Genomic DNA, 25,449 nt, shown 5'->3' with positions numbered 1-25,449 from the left:
AAACATTTCCATGTCAATGAATCCAGCATCTTACATTATATTCCTCACCAGACCCAAAAGAGGCAGTAACATGGAATGTGTCATCAGCCATGCTGCTTTGAAGTTAAAGATGGGAATATTGTTAGGCAATAAATGTCACAGATATATGATGAACAGTTTTTGATGAAAGTTGAGTTTGCTATATGCATAGAGAATCACACTTATGGCCTAAGGCCCCTTGTAAACTTTCTTACTGGCAAAGTTCTGGGGGTATGATTACTCCAAAAGTTCAGGAAAAGGAGACATGAACAACTACTTTTGTTAAAACTATCCTGGAATATTGTAACAATAATGCCCATTTATGTATTTATTGACATGCACACACACACACACACACACACACACACACACACACACCTGGATGAAATAGTAATAGCTTCATTCGGAAGCAAGAAACATACCTCAACATCCATATGTGGCTCTGAATATGCAAAGCGACAATAAATGATTTATTTTGGCTCATGGTTTCACAGTTTGCAGTCTGCGATCTACTGACACTATTGTTTTTAGGCCAAAAAACAATATTGTTTTGTCAAGGCAAAACCACCATGAAGGGAAGGTATGGCAGATGAAAACTGTTCACCCCAGTACAGCTGGAAGCAATACTCAGTGCCTACAAGAGATGACATAAATCTTGCTAACATGCCTTGTAATCTATTTCCTCCAAATAGGCTCCACCCTCCATATTCTTCTCCCAGTCAATCAATAAATTGAACCACTGGCTGAGTCGGACCCCTCAGGACCCAGTTGCTCCCTATAGACCCTGTCAGCTAGCAACCAATCCTTGAGGACATGGGTTCCTGGCAGCATTGCATATTAATTCATAACATGAAAACAGTCACTTTCATGGAAGTTTGATATTCATTAGAAAGTACAGGGCCAGAAGCACAGGAGGATGTAAGATCAGAGAAGAACTGGTTTGATTCTAATAGAACTTTTGAAAGAGGATTCTGTAGTTCTTTGTTCTTTAGAGCCTGTATAATTCTATCTGTAGAAATGTAGGGGTTGGGAAGGCAGCTCACAGCCCTTTGGCTGAGATGCTCATTGAGCTGGAGTTGTTCCCCACATGAAAGATGAACAAGAACTAGTTTTTAATAATGTTGGCTTTCACATGCTCTATTCTAAATCTACAACATAGATTTTCTGCTATTCTACAAATAAGGTTTTACGATGAATACGGTTTTGCCATTAGATTAGCATGTGCATTGGGTTCCAGTTTAGGAACTAATGGAGCCATATAACCAGTGCTCTATGTTATCATAGAAACTTTAGTTTTAAACAACTGTATTAGTGTAGCTTGATGAATAAACATCTCTCTATATACAAGGAATTACATTTGCACTATGGCCAGCCTTACATTCTAATTATTTTTCACATTTTCAGTATAAATAACAAAATTAAACCCCAGATATCCCCATAGCTCTCTGAACTTCCATGAGCTTTTCAGCTTAGCCATACTTGATATAGAAGCAGAAAGTGGTTTTGTTATCATAGTTTGCAGAGACGATGTTTCCTGTGCAACAACAAGGAAACTGGTCTGGAAGCTTATATGCCATGACTCATACTTCAGAACCATTTAGAAAAAAAAATTAGGAGAGTTTCTGTAGGTGGGAGAAAGCAACGGTCTCCCCATTCCTATCATGTACTGTTCTATGACATGTGAATAAGAACGATGTGGTTATCGAATGACCTGATACACCAGAACATCTCATCGGTGAGGAATTTCTCATGTGGGATAAGTTCAGTGCTTTGATGGGTTATCAGACTGCATATCTCTCAGGTCGTGGCTGGATGTTACAGCAGAATCTAAGCAGGGTGAAGCTTTCGCCAGCCTTAGACACTGAAGTGGACATGCTAGAAATGGGGCCATGGACTGCACTGAGAGGGTACCTTGGTATCAGGTCATAGCCAGCCTTTCTAACGTAGCAGGCTGAGAAGGTTAAGAGAGATGTTTCATTTGTAGTGTGAGGCTAGAGAGGGGTCATGGGACTGATGAGGTTGACAGGGGACTTTCTCTAGTATTGGGAATGGTGGCACAGAGAGGGAGAGAGATAGAGGGGAGGAGGGAGGAAGAGGGTGAGGGAGAGAGAATAATAGATGGATAATAGATACATAGAGAAAGATAGATGATAGAAAGACAGACAGACAGACAGACAGACAGACTGACTGACTGACTATTGCCCACTGAGTTAGGAACCCATCTGGGAACCAAACAGAAGTACACTTTCGCCCAGGTGTTGCTCCAGACTCTATCCTCTGTCTTTTTAAATTGTCTGAGTTCTGAAGAGAGATATAGGTTCCCACCAGTAGTTTTCCTGTCTAGGTTTGAAGGAACTTTTCTAGAAACATTCCTATAAAGTAGTGTGAATACAGGGAACACCACATATTTCTTTTAAGAAACAATATTTATGCTTCTGAAGAAACCCAGATTGGGTCTATCAAATAAATATTTCAAATACATATAAAAATTTCCATGTTTCGGAGAAAAGAAACAGGTCACTTATGAAGCAAAAGAAGCTAGCCGGCCTTGGAATTCTTCATTGATGAAGCCAATGACAATGGAATTTTTCAGAAAACCAAACTAAACTGCAGAAGTAGGTATGAAGTTCATTCATCAAATGTCTTCACTATACCTCAAAGAACCAGCGTTGTATACATGTTGAGATTTATATAGAATGGATATTATCATATTTCAGTGGATTAGAAATCATATTTTTATAATCTTCTGGAAATGAAATTGTTCTAGGGAGGTTAAGAGAGGGATGAGTCACATGAAAGAGGTCCACAATGGAGATGTCACTCAAGGAAGTGTGGTGTCAAGGCAATCTGGGCTTCTGGCTGACAGGATGCATGTCACAGAACATGTTGGAAGAAAAGATGCATATGCCTGGGTCTAAAATATCACAGGTTAGAATGCTTGAGGGAAGTTGTAATAACACACAGGCATTTTGCTTTATTATTCTCTGACATGGAAGGACCTGAGCAGATATGATTTCATTTCTGAGTCTGATAGACGAAACAGACTAAATGATGTCTTTTAAAAATAAAGACAGCAGGATTGAAACCATCAGAAAACAAAAGCAAATGAAGTGTAATACATGGGTTAAGACTTAGAAAATAGAGAAGAGGTGTTTAAAATTGAGAGTCATTTTCGAAAGAACAGAATACCAGGTATCAAAGCAAAGAGGGAGAAATTGCACATTTAAAAGTCTGGTTGCACATCAATACTGGATATTTTAGAAGAGAGCTATCCAGAATGGGAGGGAGTGCCTCAAGCTGGAGACAGATCAAGATGATAACACACATAGCAATATAATTAGTAGGATTTTTTAAACTGTTTTTCTGTTTTAGGACACACATTTCTTCTCATGCTTAATTTGTGAAACTGAGATGCTTTTAATAAAATATTTACATTTAATGTGTGATGCACTGCTTGTCATTTTTACTTAAAATTAAGTATTGCATTTTTTTGGATGAATAGCTGCCCCTCCTCACTATATTAAAGGATATCGCATATATATTTTAAATCATTTCCTACTAGGCAAGTACCAGTAGGCAGAGATTTTTTTTTTGTCTCTGTTAGTCTTGATAAAGTCCTGACACCTTACCTGGGATGTTACAAGCATCCCATAAGCAAGTAATAATTTATAGAAAAACATAATTTTTATTTAATAAGAAAATTATTTTTATTTATTTAACTAACTTCTGAAGTGGCAAAAGTAACTCTTCACTCTGCCAACTCATAGTAAATCTCTCAAAGAAGAATTTTCAGAAGCCACTTTCTGTGACAGTCAAGTAATAAGAACATACTAAAACACAATTATTTCTTTGAATGCTGAAACAATGATTATATAAAACACTCTTAGTTACAACAGAAGTAAAATATGCATATTTACTAATTGCTGCTGTAATACCTCCTGAAAAAAAAGTATATCAAAACTAAGTTCAAATTCATTACCTTACTTTTCTATAGCCAAATGAAACAAAAATTTAAAAATGAGATCAAATTGCATATATGATGTTAAAGAGAGAAAGTAACAATCAATAAGGATGAGATAGATGTACTAGAGATCATAAAATACAATACACTGCTGCTATAAAATACACAAAAGTTAGAAAAATCTTAAAGAATTAGATTAACAGAAAAAGATGCTACACTTGAAAATTTGGTAAAGGGGAAAAAATCTGTTTATGGAAAAAGTTGAAAATGATGTCAGAGAATTACCCACAGGAAGCATCAGGACAGATGTTGTTCTGGATGAGCTATTTTCAAGCTCTACACAGAGGTGATTACTACATCACAGAAACTGTTAGAATGCACAGGAGCAGACAAAGAGCCAGTTAGATTGTTTTACAACAGTCAGGGAACCCTTCTAACGTTAGGAAAGAAGCAACACTAGAGACACTAATCTCATAGACAAATGAGATGCAAAATCCTAAACGAAATGCCAACAACTCGTGCTCTATCTTGTCAGATTAAAACGCACAGGTGTGAAAGGTCAGGAGCTTCACTCAGGTGAGTTCTCCCAATCGAAGAAGGAACATCTCATGCTCATGAAAGAGATGTTTGGATGCCATCTGAAGACTTCATAGGAAGAGCTGATTTGTTCATATTCAAATAAAGGCCCATATGCTTCTCAAGTACCAGAAAGGTGAGAGCCTGGTGACTAAGTTGAAGAGATATTTATATGCTATTTGTGAACAATGGCTTCTATATCAAGAAGGATGTGTAGAGGAGTTAGGATCCAATAGAATATGAAAACATGAAATTCATACACAGAAGAAAATTAGTCTACAAAGATCTTATAAACTCTCAGTCTTGCTAGGCATGGTAGTGCACACCTCTAAACCTACCACTTGGGGAGGCAGAGGCAGACAGATCTCTGAGCTCCAAGTAAGCCTCATCTCCATAGAAAATATTAGGCTAGACTGTTGTAATTAATAAATAAAAACAAACAAAAGTCTTCTTTTCCAGCAAAGAGGAAAGGTCTAGGAAAAAATGAAAATATTAGAATTGTAATAAAAAGTGTAAAAAATCATAAATAGTCATTGACTCCAGTAATAAATTTATATCCATGGGAATATAAATGGGCTTGCTTTCCTGGGGTTATTTTGAGTAATCTGCAGCAAAGTTTAAAGATAAATAATATATTGATTTATGATAAAATAAGTATGTAAATATTGATTTATAAAGGTTGTAATTACATTTAAGAAGTTATGAGAACAATTTAAATGTCTAATAATGGTAAAATATTTAACTGATAAATTGAATATATTTTCTAGAACACAGTGCACATTCAATATTAAATTCATATTTAACTATGTGGAAATTGCCTACAATGTAGCAGAAAGTGAGAAAAATACATTTAGAAGAATTCTAATTTAATTATTACATGTGATATTCCAGTATATGTGTGCCGTGGTAGGAAAGAGTTCTTAAATCAAACTTGTCATTTCTTGAGTGGTCAGGAAATGGATGCTTTTTATTTTCATTTTACAATTTTCATTATTACTTATACCTTTTTTTTCCTGTTTCTAGTTTTAATCTATCTATCTATCTCTCTATCTCTTTATGATGTGCATGTCCACGCATGTTTTGCATGTATGTGAGGGAAATGTATGTGGGTCATGAGCATGTGGATACTGTAGGCTAGAGAGAATCATCATCTAGTGCTTTTCTACCTTATCCATTGAGGCAGGCTGTCTTACTCAAACCCAGAGCTCTCCAACATGGTTGGTCCTTATAGCCAGCTTGCTTGGTGGATTGCCCATTTTTGCAAACCAGGATTGGATTTACAGGTGTCAACAGGTGTTTTACTTGGGTCTCTGAGGATCTAAACTCTGCTCTTCGTGCTTGGGTAGGTGCTTAAACTGCTGAGCTGTGGTCCCAGTGCTAATTACCTAAACGTTTCAGAGTGAGCAGGGATTATTATGTTGATGAATTTAAATAACAAAGAAAAACAGTTTTCTGGAAAAGAAAAAGGCTGAAAGTGTGCCATGCCTACTAACATTGTCTCTCATTGCTTTGGGCTAAACTCTGTGCTCTTTCACTGTTGGCTACAGAGCTACATAAAACCATTGGCTGTTGAGCTGAACTTATTTAAAACATGTGCATGCATCTGCTTTTTTATATCTATCTTTTGTATTGATATATAGACATGCCCCAGACAAACCATCTCTGCCATAGATTATCTGTTTCAGATAGGATTTAGTCTTAATTCATAAAAATTCTCTGAATCCCCAGTATGACACAAATACCATGCAAGTCATTTTAAATGAAATGATTAACAACCATATAGGTAACTTAGAGTCTAGACTGCAGGTTTGAATCATAGTTCATAAAAGACTTATAATTTATATCATGACCAGTCTTTCCCTCTGTCTCCCTATCTCTAGCTCTGTCTGTCTGCCTATCTCTCTGTGTTTGTCTGTCTACCCACATGTGTGTTTGAGTGTGTGTGTATGTGTGTGTGTGAGTGTGTACATGCATTTGGTCAGAAACAAAAATCTCCCCACCAGAATTATAATATATGATCTCTGATATATTCTATTTTATTCAAATAGTCTAGGAAATGACAACAGTGTCCAATTAATTGATCCCATGATCATTTAAGAAGCCATGAGACTCAGTTTGAAAAATGAGCCTTTGGGGCTGATTTAGGTCTTTAACTGGTCCTGCTGCAGTACATGAATGAGCAAATCTCCAGAGTGAGAGGGTGGACTTCAAGAACAGTCTCATTATTGGACATACGCTAAAAGCTACTTTATATTTGTTCGTAAATTGCAGAGGGCGATTGCTAGATGCAGAAGTTTGCTTTGAGGCCGACTGCCCTCAGAGCAGACATAACGAAAGGCCAAGTACACAAGGGAGAACTTAGAGGGATAAAAGCAAATCTACCTTGTTAATTCCTGGTTAACCCCCTCCCCCATCTTATACTTCACTTACCGATTTCTTCCTGTATAACTACTCCGAAATATCTCATTAAATGAAATTATGGTTCCTGTCTGCCCTTTTCACTGACATGGACTCCTTATTCACTTCTGAGTCTTTGGAGTCAAGTAAATTTTTGGTGTAAAGTTGCCACTGAATGGAAGCCCAAGGAATGAATGAATGAATGAATGAACATAACTAAGCAACCAGACGTCTTGAAATATGTTCTCCAGTCCTAGGTCTAATATGCAAACAAAAGTAAAAATAAGGCTATCATTTTTCCTTAAATGATGCTAGGACATTAATAGATTTTCTTCTTATTTTGAAAATAAAATCTTGCAGAAACCCAGCAAAACCTTAGGAGATTGATTCTAAGTGGGAAGGGGTTCAGAGTTTTGGTGTGCATCGAGGGGAAATACTGAATGCTTGAAACAAAGTGTTTGCTTTTTCCTGCTTGTCAGCTATGTGCTCCTAGGACTGCAGTTTTTAACTTTACATATCTGCATCTACATCTAGAAAAGAGAAAGTTTTCTTCTGTCTGAATTTGGGAAATGTCAAAAGCAGTCTAAACCCACACCTAAACCACAAACTCCTAGACACAATAGCGTCTCCCCCAAGTCACCAATTTAAGAGCTATTTTAAAGGATTTTTTTTCCCACTGCCATCCTTCACGTTCATCATGAGACCATGATTTCCTGGTCTGGAATGTGAGCCTCTGATTCCCTCATAACCACACACAGATATAGAACATTGATGCCTATGGGCTGCCTAACCATTTAAACTTGGAAATTACCGTAAAGGGAATTTTTCAGAAAACAGGAAGCTGGGTCTGCAACTGAATAGATGAAGGAGAAAGAACTAACTGGTAGATCTAAGGAACTAAATGAGATTTGCTATTCACAAACAATCTGGGACTCTGGCAATTACTGATGATAGGGGAGTATAACTGAAAAACGGAGATGTCTTCACATGGTTTGGGGGTATCCATTATTACAGGGTGAGCCAGAAGGTTCATTAGAGAAAAGACATCAGATCATGAAGGAAAATATCTTTCTCACGCAACATTTCCTACTGTTTCTCTGAGGGGGAAATTCCAAAGCATAAATATGTTTATGTGCATATACATCACACATACACATAGACTGATACATAGACACAGACGCATACATGTGAGGAGGGAGGGAGAGAGAGGGGGAAAATAGAGAAAGGGAGAGCAGAGAGATAGAGGGGAGAGGGGGTAAGAGGGAAAGAGGGAAAAGAGAGGGGGTGGGAAGGGGAGGGGAAGAGAGGGAGAGGAAGAGAGAGAGGGACACAGAGAGAGGGACACAGAGAGAGGCAGAGGGGGGAGGGAGGGAGGGAGGGAAGGAGGAAGAAAGAGAGAGAGAGAGAGAGAGAGAGAGAGAGAGAGAGAGAGAGAATATGAATATGAATCTTTCATTGCTTTTGGAGAGTTTGGATGCTGTAGTTGTTGGGCGCAATGTACGTTTTCATAGGCATTCATACATCACTCAGTATTCATTGGGCGAATAACCAACAAAGGATTGAAGAACTGCAAGACGCATGTTTTGCACATGTGCTGCTCCAGCTTTGCTGCCTGAGTCAGGGAGCCAAGTGAGTCAGAGACGACACAGAGCAGCTAAATCATTTGAAAAGTGATTCACAGACTTTCCCTCAGTCTTGAAAGTCGGAAAGGGAATAATTCCTCAGTGACCTGTAGTCACCACATCATACCCTGTCCTTTAGGATCCTTCCCTAGAATGAATGGGAAGGGTGACATGTCAGCCTAGCTGTATAATTCAGTGGTACTAACTTCTGTATGTTTTCATAAACAAAATAGGCATTGTGATTTCAAGGCTCACAATGAAACAGTGTTGGACGAGAGACCTGGGAGAGCTGTAAAGTCACAGATGCTGATGTGTATCACAGCTTTATTCAAAAGTCACCATAGTCACTGGGGGGAATGGCAATTGCCTTAGCCATGGCATTGGCTGTGGTACCCACGGCCATCACTTCGGGATTTTCTCTGATTCCATATCTTTCTTATGAATCCAAAAGGCAGGCTTTCTATAAATTTTCTTTTTCCCACCATAACATCAGAATAGTTGATATTAAATAAGAACCAAATGTTGTAAAACTTCAGAATGGTTATGACGCCAACGTTTTTTTTTGTTTTTTTTTGTTTTTTTTTTTTTTAAGAAATTACAAGATGGCCACGGTTGTGACCCAAGTGACTTATAGTTAGGAAGACGCCATGACCTACAAGTTCTGCACTGCTGTCAACTTGAAGGGCTGCAAACACCAGTTAGATGGATTTTCATATCTTTTACTCTAAACATCATCTTCTCCTTTTAATTTAGTACCCAAAGTTTATTTTAGGCCTTTTCAGTTCTGTTAAAACAAAACACATCCAACTGATTTTAAACAGCTTTGAGGACTGTTTAGGCAATCTGGAATTCATAGGAGTTTCTGCTATGGTCCCTCCTATATTACATAAAATGGTCATTTCTCCCATTGCAGTAGAAGAAAAGAATGTTATTATTGAGAAGTTGGAATTTTGGGTTTTCAGCATGATCCAACACAAACGGTTGTGGTTTGGGGGAACTTAACTTCTTCTAAACTCGACATCCTGAACTGGAATTAATTGCTCATTAGAGGCAGAAAGGGTTCTTTTTTCACTTGAGTGTAAGTGTAGCATAGAGGGTTTTTTTTTTTTTTTGACATATTATGGAAAAATAATGTGGTTCTGAGCTTTCATTTTTCTGCTTTTTTCTCTATTTAGGTTTGGGTTAGAGCCCGGAGATGGCTAACTTATTTGATTACAACATAAAAAGAATGATTTCGTTTAGACTTTTAAAGGGAACTGAAAAAATAATACCAAACGTGGGTTTTGGTTCAGTCCTGTTGGGTTCCAAAGCAAACTAGGAGTGATGAAGAGTCGTTCAGCAGAGTAAGAGAAACAGTTTTGACAGTGTTTAAATATGAGTGCTTAAAGACAGGGGAAACAGGAAATCTTTCTCTCTCTCCCTGCCCCTTACATAAAAAGTATCTAAAGAGCTGCCAGGGGCTGGACTCTCCTTTTCATCTCTTTGCTCTGGGAGTTAGCCCACATTTGAAAATCAGCTTGGTTAATGATTGTGTGGTGGTGGAGCAAAGTCTTAGTTTAATCATTTATACAATAGCGTTAAAGATGTCTACATCACAGCATCTTTGTTTGAGATATGCTGTACAAAACTAGGTTGAGTAGGCATTGAATAAATGATGTCATTGTTATCAATAATCTGGTATTGTTTAATTCATTAAGCAAATGATTTGTATGTATCTCTTTGGTTTGCACCCTCACTCTTTGGTCAGCCTGCAGTTGATATTTCTTTGCTTTGGGGTTTTTGCAGAGCTGAAAGCAGCAGCTACTTGAAGTCAACTTTCTGCTGGCCTTTGATTTTGCATAAGCTCGTTAAAGAGATTAGGGGTGCCCTAGGGTCAAAGATGAAAGGAATAGTCCTTAGAAAGAAAAGTATATGTGTGGGAGAGAGGAAAATAGATATTGACCTTTGGAGCAATGGAATTTGCCAAAATACTGCTTACTAACCAAGCTGATAGTGGCCTCCTGAAGTCATCCTGTGTCTCTCCAAGGTAGCACAGTGAGTGCGGCTGGAGGGCCTCCCACGATGCAGTGTGCACTGTAGAGTGACCCAGATCTCCAGAATGAGCAGAGGTTAAAGAAAGAAGATAATGACTAAGGAGACATGGTTGTCTAGCCAGTGGAATAAATGACGTCTAAACACGTTGGACTGTAAACCATTGGAAACATTTATGGAACACTTCCTACAATGCCAGAGACCACTCTAAGTCCTTCCTGTGCAATCATATACGTGATCCCATACTTAAATGAAACAGCACCATCAGCAGATTGTTAAAGGAGACAGAAATGGCCCACACTTTCCCAGTTAGTAGTTGGCGTAACCTTGACACATACTCGGGCAATCACTTATGATCCTGATCTATTTACGATTAAAGGCGCTGCTTGCCTGTTACGTTTCTAATCAGCACTGCTCAAGCAATTTTCACCATTTCTGTGTTAGAAAGACAGGATGAGTGGACAGAGCGGTTTAGGGTATTTGACTTCCAGAGCAGATGGTCAGGCAGGGCTGATGAGTCATGGCCCCTGTTCGAATAACTGGTGTTATGGGATCCAGCAAGCAGATGTAGAACAAAGGCCTTCCTTTGGAGGATGTGAGGAGCAGTTTACTGAAGAAATCAGTTCCATTTTCAGAATCAGATCACTGATCACAGGAAGACAGTCAGACAAGGCCATGTGACAAAACATGGGCCCTACATACAAGGAGAAGTCCCGGGGGAAAGCATAGGCTGGCAGAGAGGTAACAAAGTGACAGGGAATAGACCCAGCAGTCCATTGTGGGAGTGGCTTGTTCCAGTCAGTCTCCTAATCCCCCCTCCTATACTTCCTCTACAAACCTGATGGGTCAAAATGGACTTCTGGGGGCAAACACTGACAAAATGATAACTTCCTGGGGTAGGGCTGAGGTAAATTTGAGCACTGGACTTTGGAAGGAAAAGTGAAGCTTCAGTGGGGAGCCATGATAGAGGAAGTCAGGGACAATTAAAGGTCAAGGGAGACGTTTACAGGAAGGGCCAGAAGAATATGCCAAACATGGATGTGTCCAGGAAAGGAGGAAGAAAATGTCCTTTTCTTCCTCTGGAGATCCCTACTGCTGCTCCAGCCAATGGCACTGTGATCAGCACAATGTTATTGAGTTTCAGTGGAAATTTGGATGCTGGTTTGGGAACCCCCACAACCAATCTTCCCCCTACCCCCATGGGAAATCCATGTCTCCTTCTAAATTGCCAACTTCTAAACGGGTCTCTGCAACACAGTTTATTTCTGTGTTGGGGATTGCCTGTAAACATGTTGCTTCCTTTCAAGATGATTGATGCTATGCTTTAAAAGCTGGAGATTCACTCACATGTTATATATCCCAGCTTCACCCCCATACAGCATGCACAGCAGTGTATTCCTGTGAAAGCAACATAGAAACATAAAGGGCTAAAGCCACCACCACCAGCCACAAAAACCCTCAATTGCTTTTACTTCCTTTCCTCTGCCATTCCATCTCTTCTTGAAACCCAGGTGAGCAAGTTCCTGCCATTAAACTGGCATTTCATGTTTTGCCAGTGACTAGTTCAATCAAGCTTCAGGTCTCGCCAAAGCCACTTAACTCATGAATGTAGTAGGTCCCCTTCTTCTCCTTGCTTTGACATCATTTATATTTTTCAGTGCAGTTGTTTTGGGCTCTGAGGGGAACAGTGATCTGCGGACACAGTCCACCATTGGGGTGGGAACTGTGCGTGGAGCCCCAGGGAGCTAATCCACCAAGCAGATAATGAATATTCCCTGAAGGAACTTGAATCTTTACTGTCCCATAAAAACCCATATGTTAGGGTGATGCTCAGGGGGAAGTGTAGAACCTTTGAGAGGTGGGGGCCTGACTGGCGGTTCTTTGGTTATTATGGTTGTGCCTCTGGAATGTACTGAGGTAGTCGAGGCACTGATCCTTCCCTTTGGTTTCCTGGCCATGTATTAAGCCATTTTGCTGTCCTACCCATTGTCTGCCATGATGTGGTAGCTCACCACAGGCTTAGAACGATGGGCCACACAGATTATGGCTGAAACTGTAATTCAGTTCTGTGAGCCCAGGTGACCCTTTTATTTTTGAAAGTTAGTCATCTTAGGTATTTTGTAGTGGTGACAGAAAGCTAGCTCTCTCTGTATACATAATGTTAATGGCTATTTTTTTTTTAATTCCATTCTATGGCTTCAAGATTTTAAAAGAATATATGCTTCTCAAAAATGAGTATGTTATTGTCTTAGTTGGGGTGGATGCTCACAGTCATCTTTAGGATGAAACACAGGGCCCCCAATGGAGAAGCTAGAGAAAGCACCTAAGGAGCTGAAGGGGTCTGCACCTATAGGTGGAACAACAATATGAACTAACCAGTACCCCCAGAACTCGTGTTTCTAGCTGCATATGTAGCAGAAGATGGCCTAGTTGGCCATCATTGGGAAGAGAGGCCCCTTGGTATATTGCAAACCTTATATGCCCCAGTACAGGGGAACACCAGGGCCAAGAAGTGGGAGTGGGTTGGTAGGGGAGCAGGGCAGGGGAGGGTATAGTGAACTTTCAGGATAGCATTTGAAATGTAAATAAAGAAAATATCTAATTAAAAACAAACAACAAAAAACAAAAAAACAACATGACCAAAAGGAACTTCTTATACTCCTATGTAACCATCCATTGGTGGGAGAAGTCAGGGCTGGAACTCAAGGCAGGAGCCTGGAGGTGGGAACTGAAGCAGAAGCTGTAGATAAAACCTATTTACTTGTTTGCTCCTAATGACTGTTCAGACTGCTTTCTCATAGCACCTAGAACAACCAGCCTCGGTTGGGGGCACTGTACATAGTGAGCTAGGCCCTCGAACATCAGTCATTTATCAAGAAAATCCACCCCAGGGTTTCCCATAGACTAATCTGGTAGGGACATTTTCTTAGTTAAAGTTCCTCCTTCAAAAATGACTCCAGCTCATGTCAAGCTGACATAAATGTAGCCAGTGCAGTTATAAAGATATATGAGCAACCCTGTGTAAAGAAAGCATGTATGCTTAGTTATTTCAAAGGATTCTATTGCTTCTTTAACTCTTAGATTTAAGGTTAACCAAAATGTCACATTCTTCAGGTAATTATAAAGCCACAAGTCTGGTAATTTCAGATGAATAGCTCAGAAAAATTGTTTGAGTCCTTGGATAGATCAAAGGTACAAGACTAGTAGACAAAAGAAAGTATCCTTTTCTTTTTATGTAGCAAAGAAGGACAGCAAATTTGGGGTTGCTGATGGCCTCATGCTCTCTAGTTATAAACAGGAAAAATACATCAACTCATTAGATCCTTTAAAACGTAAGATAGTAAAGTTTATATAATTAGAATTTAAAGTTATTTTAGCTAACCCGATTGTAGTCAACATCCATTCCCTTCTGTTAATGGTACCTCAATTTCTCTTGGGGTTATTTTACCCAAACTTACTTATTATGGACTTTAGGTGGGCTTGGTTCCACCTTTGGTTCTGCCTTCTAACCTTGTTCTTGCTTAGTCTGACTAGTCTGGCTTTGAGGACTGGCTCAGGCTGAGCCAATCTAGCTATGACTACTGAACTGAATACCTTTTTTAGGACATTCTAGGGTCTGCTGGGGTGAGACTTTCCACAGAGCTGATGAGTTGGAGGTGCTGACAACTTTGTTGCCATTATCTGTTCCTGAAAATGGTGCCTACAGAGAGAACTGGGAAGCCAAAAGAGAGAGAAACTCCCAGTGGCCAGTCTGGAGGAGCTAGATGCAGCCACACCTGAGGACAGCAATAATGCCTTCGGGCAGCAGTTTCCTGTTTTGCTTAAGCAACTGAAATCAGGTTTCCATTCTTCACAATAGAAGTGTTAGTTAACTAATCATAATTATTCAGCTCTCTCTCTCTCTTTATGTATGCTTGGCTTTTGTTTTTAATAAAATTAGCATCTTTGGCTGTCAGGTGAAATTTAATCATGAAAACTCACTTAGCAAGGATATTTGTATGTATGTATGTATGTATGCATGCATGTATGTATTGACAGGGTTTCATGTAACCACACTGGTTTCAAACGTGTTGGGTATTAAGGATGCTTGAACATCTGACCCTCATGCATCCACCTCTCAGATAAAATTCCAGGCATGAATCATCATGTTGGGCAGTGCAATTGGTTTCTATGAGTTGCTTTCAAGGAACAGACAAGAAAAATATATTGTAAGTCTCATTTCCAGTACTGGACCACTGGCAGTAAGAGCTCACACACTTATCTATATCCTCATATTTAGAAAACAATCTTCAGATTGTTTTTGTATTTGCTTGTTTGTCCCGCACTGTTTTCTCTCTGGCAAGAACGTGCACAGGACACCAGGATTCTTCTGCAGCAAATCTTTATTGATGAGGTAGACCAAGAGCCTCAGAAAGGCGCTGCTTATATAGGCCTAGGAGAGGCGTGTCTATACCTGATTGGTTATGCTTTCAGTACCTCATTAATAGGCCTCGGGCCAGGCAGTGACTCGGCAAAAAACTCTATGGCACATGTGCACATTGGTTGTTTACCCATGTTCATGGGCGTTGGCTTACTGAAACCAGCGCCATCTTGTAATGGCGTTTGTGGATTCCCACACTTTTTGTCTTAGTTACATTTTTATTGATGCAATGAAATGCCCTAACTAAAAGCATCTACTAAAGGGGGAACAATGATTTATTCATCGTACACATCCAAGTGACAGTTCATCCTGAAGAAAGTTGGGGTGGAAATTCAAGCAGGGTATAAGCTGGTGGGTAGGAACTGATGTGGAGGCCATGGAGGAATGCTACATGCTGGCTTAGTCTCCATGGCTTAGCCATCCTCTGTTCTTATTGGATGACCAGCACAAGGCTAGCACCATTCATAGCGAAGCAGTACCTCACATTAATTATCAGTCAAGAAAACCAACCACAGGCTTGTCCACAGGCCAATCTGGTAGGCAAATGTCTTCAGTGGAGGTTTCCTCTAGGCAAATGACTCTAGTTTGTTTCGAGGTGACAGAAGACTCGTCAGGACACTTGCCTATGGTCTATTTGCCTTCAATCTCTGCCTTAAGACAGTTAGCATGACCTCAGCATCATGTTCTTCCTCCCTTCTGAGTATACATGTTTATCTTTCACTTTGTAGGTCGGATGCTGAGCACATTCCTCCAACTTGGTTCCTAGATCACCAGCCCAACACTATGAGAAAATCTTTTCAAGTGATTTTTATTGTTGCTGTTGCTTGTTTGTTTGTATTAACCTGGCTACCTCTTTTGTTTGTGACCATATTGTACCTGAGTCAACTCCCTTACTGGAAGGAAGTGATATCAAGTTTTTTTTTAGACCAGTAGTCCCTAACATGCCATGGGTATCACCCACCATTTTCCCCATATATACACATGGGCTCGTTCTCTCTTCCCATCTGAAGTCTACGAACTCTCTCATAGGTAAACATCCTTGTTTAGCCCAGAATTTCAAAAGGGAGGGAGAGTAATAATAACACACATTATGCAGCCCATGAAGAAGGCAACAATAGAGGCAGGGACAGTTGCAGAAAACTTGAGAGCCACCCCATTTCCGGAATTACTTACAGGGTATTCCTGCTGCTATTAAATAAGCAGATAATCTTTATCTGCTAATAAAAAAAGGCAGCCTGTGCCAGAGGACAGTGACAGTCTTAACAAGTTTTACAGAAAAAAAAAAATACCAGCAGATAGCAGGTATCATGTTTTCTTTTGGCAAATGTTAACACTCCACAGCTAGAATATCTTGCTTACTTAATTGGGCCTATAAAAACCCACCAGGCCATTTCACAGGGAGTCATTGAAATTCTCTAGACCAATTCTTTCTAGCTTTTCAGAGCCTGGATGAGAAAACAGCTACAAAGAAGGCTGATGGAAATGACTTCTCAGCTCTCTGGCCCATATTTACAAACCTTACAATCTTTATGTGTTCGCTTGTTGTAAAACATATGAAGTGAATAAATCAGGCAGGTTATTATTACTATTATTATTTTGGCTTAGAGAAGAAAAAAATATATAACACTGACATGAGAAAAGAATAATAAAATATGTTGGCTGAGGCAAGCCCCAAATTGCCTAAATAGCTCCCAGAGCACCTTGTCTGCAACTGACTACAGACCCAATACATTAAGTTGCCCCCTCTGAGTCCAGACAGGAGCTGCTTACAGCTCTGCCCACATGCACTATTGTCCTATGGAGTGCTGGCTTAGAGTGTGAGTCTTTCTGTATTAGATACAATGCCACATTCTTGCTGCCAGTGATTGGCCTCCACTGAGACTGAACAAATGAATATTTATTGGAACTGATATTGAGGAAATAAATATTTATTAAAATTGAGCAGGAGATAGAGAAAATGGAAAAGTCATGCAAAAAAGAAGAAATTGTGAGAGCTGTCTTAGAAGCAAGCCACTGAGTGTGTATAGTACCAAAGGAAAATAAACAGTCGTCAGTTCCATTGATAAAACCACTTTCAGATATCCATTTCATAATCTTTTCAGCAAACATTTTCATCATTTTGGGTTTAAAGACTTCTGTGAGTATATTTTCTTGTTCTCTGGCCTACTTTTAATCAAGCTTGAGGGTACAGCTGGACAGCATCTGTAGTGGTATCGTCCGGGAGCCAATGCATCTGGATAGCTATGGAGATAGCTGTCAGTAAAGGGCTTGCTTTGCGAGCATGAGAACCCAGGTTCTATTTCTAGAACCTCCATTAAAGAAAGAGCCAGGGATGGTGGAAAATGCTTAGAATCGCAGCGCTGAGCAGATGGAGACTGTGGAAATCCTTAGAGTTTGTTATTCAGCCATCCTAGTTGAAGTGATCCAAGATCAGTGGGAGACGCTACCCTCCAAAACAAAATAAAGATAGACAGATCCTGGAGATTCATGTCTGGACTCCCATACATATGCACACACATGTGTATATGTACCTATACACCTGTGTACCCACAAACATGAGCACACAGGTAAGTATACACACAATGCATATTACAGAACACACACGCATATATGTATATATCATTTCTTATCATTATTCTCCAAATTATAGAGATTAAAAACTATCTAGGTAACGCTGACATTACATTAGGTATTATCAATAGTGTGGAGATTCTGCAAAGTATGTAGGAGAAAGCCTGCAGGTTCTATACAAATCTGCGGCATTTTAAACAGGGGACTTGAACATCCGCCGGTTTTGCAGAGTGGTCCTGAGGACAGCAAGGGATGATAGTCGCAGGCTAATTCATCGTCTTAACTTTCTCTTGGCAGCTCGGAAGTTTTCTGGAATAGGATGATTTTGGAGAACACTCTTTAGGCCTCTTTACCTGAGTGTGTTAGTATAGTGGGGCAGCTCTAAGTCTGTGAAATATTCCTGATGATCATGATGATGATGGTTTTGTAAGCAAATGTGGCCTTCTTAGATATTCCTGGAAGTGGAAGGAACCAACACTTGATTTCCATGGTCAAGTCTGAATCTCAGAATGCTTGTTGACTCCCTGGAGAATTATAAGTTATCAGGGGTGGCTTTGCCTCCCAGTCCTTGATTTGACTTTAACAAGAACTCCTGTGGTGCTGAGGACCAGCATAATCTAGCTAGATGCTACAGTCTCATGAAAGATGCTTTGTCGTGTCTGGCTGAGAGGCAGAAATGAAATGTTAACTCCCTAAGCTTTCTCTCCTAGATCTCTCCAAATGGAGCAAGACAAAGGTGTAATTTCTCAGGCCTCCCCTAGACAAAAGGTACCAGTGTTTTTCTTTGGCATAGGGAAAGGAGTGGAAAGGATGCTGAGATTCTAATCCCCAGTTTGGAGTATCTCAGGCGATCACAGATCACAGAGAACACTTGTCTTTTATGACACTGTAGTTCCCAGCATCCCTCTGGGATGCCTTAGACTCAAATTGTCTGGGAAACATAAAATCAGTCACATTTGGCAAAGCTCAATACACCAGAGCATGGGAAACACAAATTAAAATAGATACTACTTCAATCACTAAACTGTTTGGTTACAAGTTTGTCTGGTGTAAAGAGAACCATTAAAAAAGGGTGTTCCCAAAGGGCCACCCCCACAAATCAGGTTTGGGGAGCTTCACAGGCTTAGCATCTTCATTCTTTCAGTGAAAAGTAAAGAAATCTTTAAATAAGGTCGCAATAACAAGGGGTAGTCATTCAGAAATTACTTTCTTATTGTGCTCATAGGAATTGAACAACACTTGTCAGAGTACGGGCTATGGTGTTCTGTTCTCAGGATTGCGGCAATCACTTTATCACGGGTTCTCGTTAAGGGAACCTGGAAACTGAGCCTCGTCTAGAGAACCTCACATCTCTCGTTTAAGGCAGTAAATCAATCGGGACCGAGTTTGAGACAGGGTGAATGATTATTGCATTTGCTATTCCCTAGAAAATTTTTTTTCTACTATTGATAATCTAAGAGACATTATCCCATGACCATAAATATCATTCTGTTTAATTCTAATACTTGTATAAAACGGAAGTAGTTACTGGTTTGGTTGCAAAGTTTTGGCACGCCTCTCTCCAAACAGGCTGACATCACTGGTTTGGATCACCAATATGCACAATGTACTTCTGCTAATATTTATTTATACATTTAATTGGTTTGGAGTTTTGTTTGTTTTGTTCTGTTTTTGAGTCTGGATCTCATATACTCAGGTTGCTTCAGCCTTAGCATGTAGATGAGGCTGGCCTTGAACTTGTGATCCTCCTACTCTGGCCCCTCAGTACTGGAATTACACACGTGTGTACCTTCCCTGATTCCATTGGTGTTTAAAACTCCATTCTATGACAGGGACTCTCCTGGCCTGGGGAGTTGCCACTGTTCTGCACAGCAGTGGAGATGTTGAAACTAAAGTTCGGTCCACATATCATTTGTGATCTCATAGGTGGAGATGTGAAAATTAGGAGAATTAGGTCCATTCTCCATTCCTTGACCTGTGAACAGAAATGTGTGAAACACGAGCAGGAGACTCTTCTGTAATCTGCTTGTTTTTACAGGGAGATGGTAGACTAGGAGGCACCAATCATCCAAAAGGACACATAGGATGGATGTTACAGTGGCCACACTCAGCTCTGTTCCAACTAACAGTGTCAAGAACCAATATTTAGTACTACGTATTGAGTACTAGGTGTAAGTCAGGCACTGTAGCTGACATTTTCTTATCATCTAATGCTAAGTCCTCTCCCTGGGCAATTTTGTGGGTGCTCATGAGTTAAGTATATTTTATAGGTAGACTTAAAAGGCATCGGAAAAATTGTGCTACCCAGAGAAATCAGAGTATCCCTCTAGTGCTGACATTATTCTTTTCTGTTCCTTTAATGCTGAATGAATTAGCACAGTGAATCTTCATACAAAAACTTCCCTTATCTCAAGGCACTCCATTCTATTATACTAGTAAGATTTGGGGAACATGAATTACTCAGATCTCATATACAAACAATTGATATCTTTGGCAATAGTCCTCTGAAATTTATTTCTATTTACCACTTTCTAAAGAAGAACATCTATTAATGTTGGGCCTAATATTTAAGGTCTAAGAGGAGGACAGATTAAGGTGCACAAACATTCTTCGTCCTCTTTAAAGTAGCTGACATCTGCTTGGTCCAGACCAGTGAGATACCCAACAGGAAGTAAATACGAGAGCACAGAGAATGAGCAAGCACAGCTGTGTGGTTTGATTTATATAAACAACTTCTGTGGGAGGAGATGGCTGTGGTCTGGGTCGTGTTCATATCTATAAAACTCAAGAAACCTGAGTGTAACCCAATATGCACAGAACTTTCTTGACCTGACTGTGTACTTCTGCTCCAAATTATTTTGGGAGAGAGGAATTTATGATTGGAATCAGGCATGGGCTTACCCAGCGGAGGTCATGGTCAGATGGGCGTGCTCTTGTGTTTTCATCTTCATACAAAAGGAACCCTTCTCTCCGAGCCTGGTAATACTCCTTCCGAAGCTTCTGGATGCGGTCAGTGGTTCCAGCCATGGGTCGGCCACTGTAGCACATGAATAGACATGGTCACATGGTGTATGTCAGCCTCGGAGATCTCCCTATTAAAGGGCCTGACATCCAAATTTGAAAGATTTGACAATGTAATTTAAACTAGGAAAATGGTGAAATCAGTAATAAAATGAGCAAAGAAAGGGCATCACACACACACACACATATTTGATTCCAAGGGTCAAAGCATCTGACTTAGGACTAATAAATGCTTTGGGAATGAGAAGGTGAGATAATGTCCTGATCTTTTAGAGCAATTAAAAACATTCCACTTTTCTTCTTATGATCATATATACAGGGCTTAGTTAAATTTTAATATGGGAATTTCATTCCTTCAAATGCCATTGCTTATTTGAGATCAAATCTCAGTTGTTTAAGCTGAAGGTTGAATGTGACAGATGATTGGCTGACCTGCACCAGCATTCCTTTCAGAGAAACTCGAGAACTTTTGGGGTGTGTGTGTGTGTGTGTGTGTATTAGGGAGTGGGGTGAGAACAGAATATAAGTTAATATATGAGTAAAGATAGACTATAGGTAAGGAAAGAAGGTGAAAGATACAGCCACAAGTTACAGACAGAGTAAGGGAAGGTCGATGATATCTCTATGTTCTAATGAGTTCTTTGTTCACGGGTCATGTCTCTCTGTGTTAGTCACTTGTTCTGCCTGGGACTTACAGCTTGCCCAGTGCCACTTTGGGCAGCTAGCAGTCCCTTTTTAGTTTGGATGGCTTTGTTATGATTATGTTAACAGACTCTGGATTCTGCTTGGGCTTTATAATCCAGAGATACAGGTCTGAATTGTCTTTGACCTTCCCTTGTTCATCTAACGATGTGTCCAAGACCTCACATTAAGATCTGGAGATGAACAGTTCACATTCTTTCCCTGGAAGAGTCGCATTCTTGGAGGAAGAGGACAGAAAGACCTGCAGAAAACTAGGACCCAGGAGGATGGTTGCTATAACAGTGATCTGCACAGGAGTTATGGGAACATGAGTGTGTAGGTTTTGACAGGTGAGAGCAGGCCATGGGAGGTGATGGTAGAAAACTCCATAGAGGAGGTGACACTCTAGCTCAGTGGTTCTCAACCTATGGCTTGTGACCCCTTTGAGGATTGCATATCAGATATTTATATTAGTATTCACAACAGTAGCAAAATTACAGTTATGAAGTAGCAACAAAATAATTTAATGGCTGGGAGTCATCATGACATGAGGAACTGTATTAAAGGGCTGCAGTGTTAGTAGGTTGAGAACTACTGATCTTGCTGAAATTTAGAGGCTACATTGCCACTAAGTGGCTGGGTAGGCAAGAGGAGGCAATTTCAGGTAGGGAGAGAACAAAGCAAGCAAATCTTGCTTTGGGATTAATTTCCCAGTCAGTACATTTGGACAAGTAGAGGTCCCAACTGCCTTTGTTCTGTCTCCTACACATATCCAATGATATATTCCCCCTTCCTCATGCTGGTGACCTAAGCCTTGGCTAAGAACCACTCTTTCAGTTATGAGTTATATGGGAGGGACTGTGGAAAGAGGAACGAATGAAGACTGGACAGGTAGGTAGCACCTGATGTGAAGAACCTTGCCTGTCATTAAGGCCTCTGCATATTATGGTTAATTTTTACATTTAAATAAGATATCTGATTTTAAAAAAAGGTGATCTGTCTAAATCAAAGTATTTAAAAATTAAACTGAAAAGTTATAAAAAGAAAGCAGGAAAATAGCAAGTTTGCAGGACACAGTCTTCTACTTGATGGCAAGGTGGTGGCGGGTGTGGCCACATGTTGGCTCTGTGGTCTCTTGCTATTGAGTATGCACTGGCCACTGGGCTTCAGGAGCACACCAGAGATGGCAACTAAACAACAACCAATACTTTTGATTTAAAAAAAAAGGGGGGGGGCGCGGAACCCTGACAGAGCCTGTCAGAAAGATGGCTCAGCATTTAGGAGGACCTGGGTTTGGTTCCCAGCACCCACGTCAGGAGGTTCATAGCTACTCTAACTCCAGAGAGTCTGTCACCTCTGGCCTCTGAGGGCACCTGCACACACAAGCATGTACCCCATACAGATACACATGTACACACATATTTGAAAATAGTAAGAGTAAATCTTAAAAAAAGAATAGGACAAATGCTTGGGCTGTGGGGGTGGAGGGGAGGGCAGTGGAACACAGACCTTTATTTTCCTTCAGGATATATGTAAAAATTCTGAAAATAGTTCTAATTCTCCCTTCTCTCCTTTTTTAATTAAAAAAAGACAACCCCCATAGACAATGAGGGCTCTCGAGGCTTTCCTGGAGCACATGTGGCGAGAGCATGTCACCTCTGAGAGCTGCCTGGGCTCCCCAGTAATACAAGATGACTGCGGTGGCTGGATCCCATGCATCGCTTCTGCTGGTTATGGGGATATGAAGGCAGCATTCAGGCTCACCAGATGAGTTCAATCAACGTGGTGCAAACACCGCATACATAATCTATTAGTTTACCCCAAAGAAACCGAAGCATTGAATTCAAGTGGAATGAAGTCGTCAGTAAGAAAGGAAAACAGAAAAAGGAGAGAAAGGTGCTGTTTTAAAAATGGACCAAACACCACAATATTCTTCTATTTGTGGTGGGGGAAAAATCATATGCAGACTATAAACTGTTCTTCCATATGCCTATAAATACATGAATTTTAAAAATATGGGTTTGATCAGATTGCCATTCTCAAATAAGACAGTAGGGCAAGAATACCAAAGCAGCTGTTCAGGATTCAAATACGTCCCTGATGGCTGACAGGAGCGTGACTATTTACCTGGGAAAGAAATCTGGCCCCAGTAAAAAAAAACAGGAGAGGCCTGGTTTGGTCTCCATGCAAAACATGCCGTGTCTTCTCCCAAGTGTGAACATTCTAAGATGATATTTGGAATAAAGCACAAGTCTTTTATCATAACGTGAGACTACCTTTCAATACTTTGTCTTACTTTTCCCATTCCTAAGCCTTTTCCTGCCATTAGTAACAACAGTGTGTTTTTTCATATGTTAACGTTAGGATTCACATATGCTGATTTCAGGTTTTAACTTCTCTCAGTAGATAACACACATGTTTATCACTAAATTAATAAAATGTTACATATTATAGTGTTGTATAGTATACCAGTCAATTGATTCTATTTTGTGTTGGAGTTGTGCAAATTGAGCAATTTGATGCTAGATTTACATACACATTGTAGTAATGGTATCAACTATTATAATTCATACCATAAATATATTGATACAGATTTTTACTTATATTCTTTGTCAGAGGCACATCACTAATCAATTGAAGGACCATAGATAGTCTCAGAATCCTTTTCAAGTCAGAACTTCAGAAAACCACTAACCAACTATAGGGGTGGACACTTGAGTGGACTTTATAGTTCTAATGTAATAGCTTTGTGAAATACCTCAAAGTTTGGAAAGAATATTGAAAGATAAGGTTTGTTATCCTGCTCATTGAAATGAAGAGGCTCACAGCTAACAGATGACAGAGAAGGTGAATCTGATTCCAAACATTCCTGTAACTTTCCACTTACAATAGAGCTCTTTTCTTCTATCTCTGTTTATATCTTAGAGACCTGGGTCTCTAGTAGACACCAAACATCATGGACTTTTAAAGCTAGGGCACTGGAGTTGACTCCTGCTGGTCCTAGGTGCCAATCATTCTATCTTCTTGCTTTTATTGAACATAGTAGCATGAGTTCTGGGAAACCTAGCTGACATACTCAGAAGTGGTATCAAGTTCTTTTGTAATTCAAACCTCTTAAAGGATTAGGCGCTTTACATCTAGCTTCGTCACTACTTGGAAGGTAGGCTTTCTGTATTCGTTGTCTGGGCAATGCAGAGTTTGCATCCTCTGAGTGTTTGCTTGCTTGCTTGTTTGTTTCTAAACCAGGGCAAGGATTATAGTTCTGCATGACCACACTCAGGTGAGTCTGGCTGTTCTTAAAAAAACAAAAACAAAACCAAAAAACTCTATCTATTTTATGTAGGTGACCAGTAATGGTCTTAGAATGTTGAATGAACTCAAGCCATATATAAATACATATGTGTTATTTAGGATTTCTTACCAATTACTTAGCCTATGCCTTTAAAGGCAGATGTATCCTTAAACAGGCCTCCTTATAGCACTGCTGAGATGGACAGGGCTTACTGTTGTAATGGGTTTTCTTTGCAGTTATCTACCATCAGAAATGACCATCATATGTGAAAACTTTCACACCAAGGCACTACATACTTTTTTTTTTAATCTAAACTGACTCTTGCTCATAATCTCCTGAATAGGAGTACTTCTTAGAAATAAGTCTAAGCATAGTACAGTCCTCTGCTCTGTCCTTGCTGCTGGAGGGGCTGGAGAAAGGAACCTGGCTTTATGGAGTATCTGTGCTGTCCAGGGCATGGGATCTGTGCTTCTTATCCAGTTCCACTCAGATCTGTGAGGATGGTGTTGTTGGCATTCCCCCGACTCACACACTGGGGCTCAGAGAAGTAGAGAAACACAAGTGGAGAGTGGTGGGGTAGGCTTTGCGTGCCTGTAAAACTCTAGCTGTTTCTTCTATATCATGTTGCCTTGGGAGAAAGGCATTAAAATGCAGCAGGCATTTTGGAACAGCAGTTCACAGGCGTTTCAACACAGAGGGAATTTAGCACAGCACATTTATAGGCATACCTTTTGATACTCTTTTATTTGCACAGATCTTTGCTATAAAAATAGGAATAGAAGTAGCTAAAGTAATAGGAATACAAGCGATGAAGTCTGGATTCATTAGAGGAATGATGTTGGAGTGATTGCAGACTGAC

The 25,449-nt window shown here is 40.0% G+C and overlaps 1 protein-coding gene across 2 annotated transcripts in view; it reads right to left on the bottom strand.

Annotated features, from left to right (window-relative positions):
• Positions 1–25,449, bottom strand: part of Pard3b (par-3 family cell polarity regulator beta) — a 1,032,172-nt gene that overhangs the window by 83,463 nt on the left and 923,260 nt on the right. For both annotated transcript variants that reach the window (XM_021162850.3, XM_085837816.1), the window contains one exon: positions 20,498–20,633. In XM_021162850.3, the coding sequence (XP_021018509.1) occupies positions 20,498–20,633 (136 nt within the window). The remainder of the gene's footprint in view (positions 1–20,497; positions 20,634–25,449) is intronic.

Source organism: Mus caroli, unplaced genomic scaffold (genome assembly GCF_978045245.1).
Source record: "Mus caroli unplaced genomic scaffold, Mus_caroli_1 scaffold_1, whole genome shotgun sequence".
NCBI lineage: Eukaryota > Metazoa > Chordata > Mammalia > Rodentia > Muridae > Mus > Mus caroli.
This window is presented reverse-complemented; position numbering and strand designations above follow the sequence as displayed.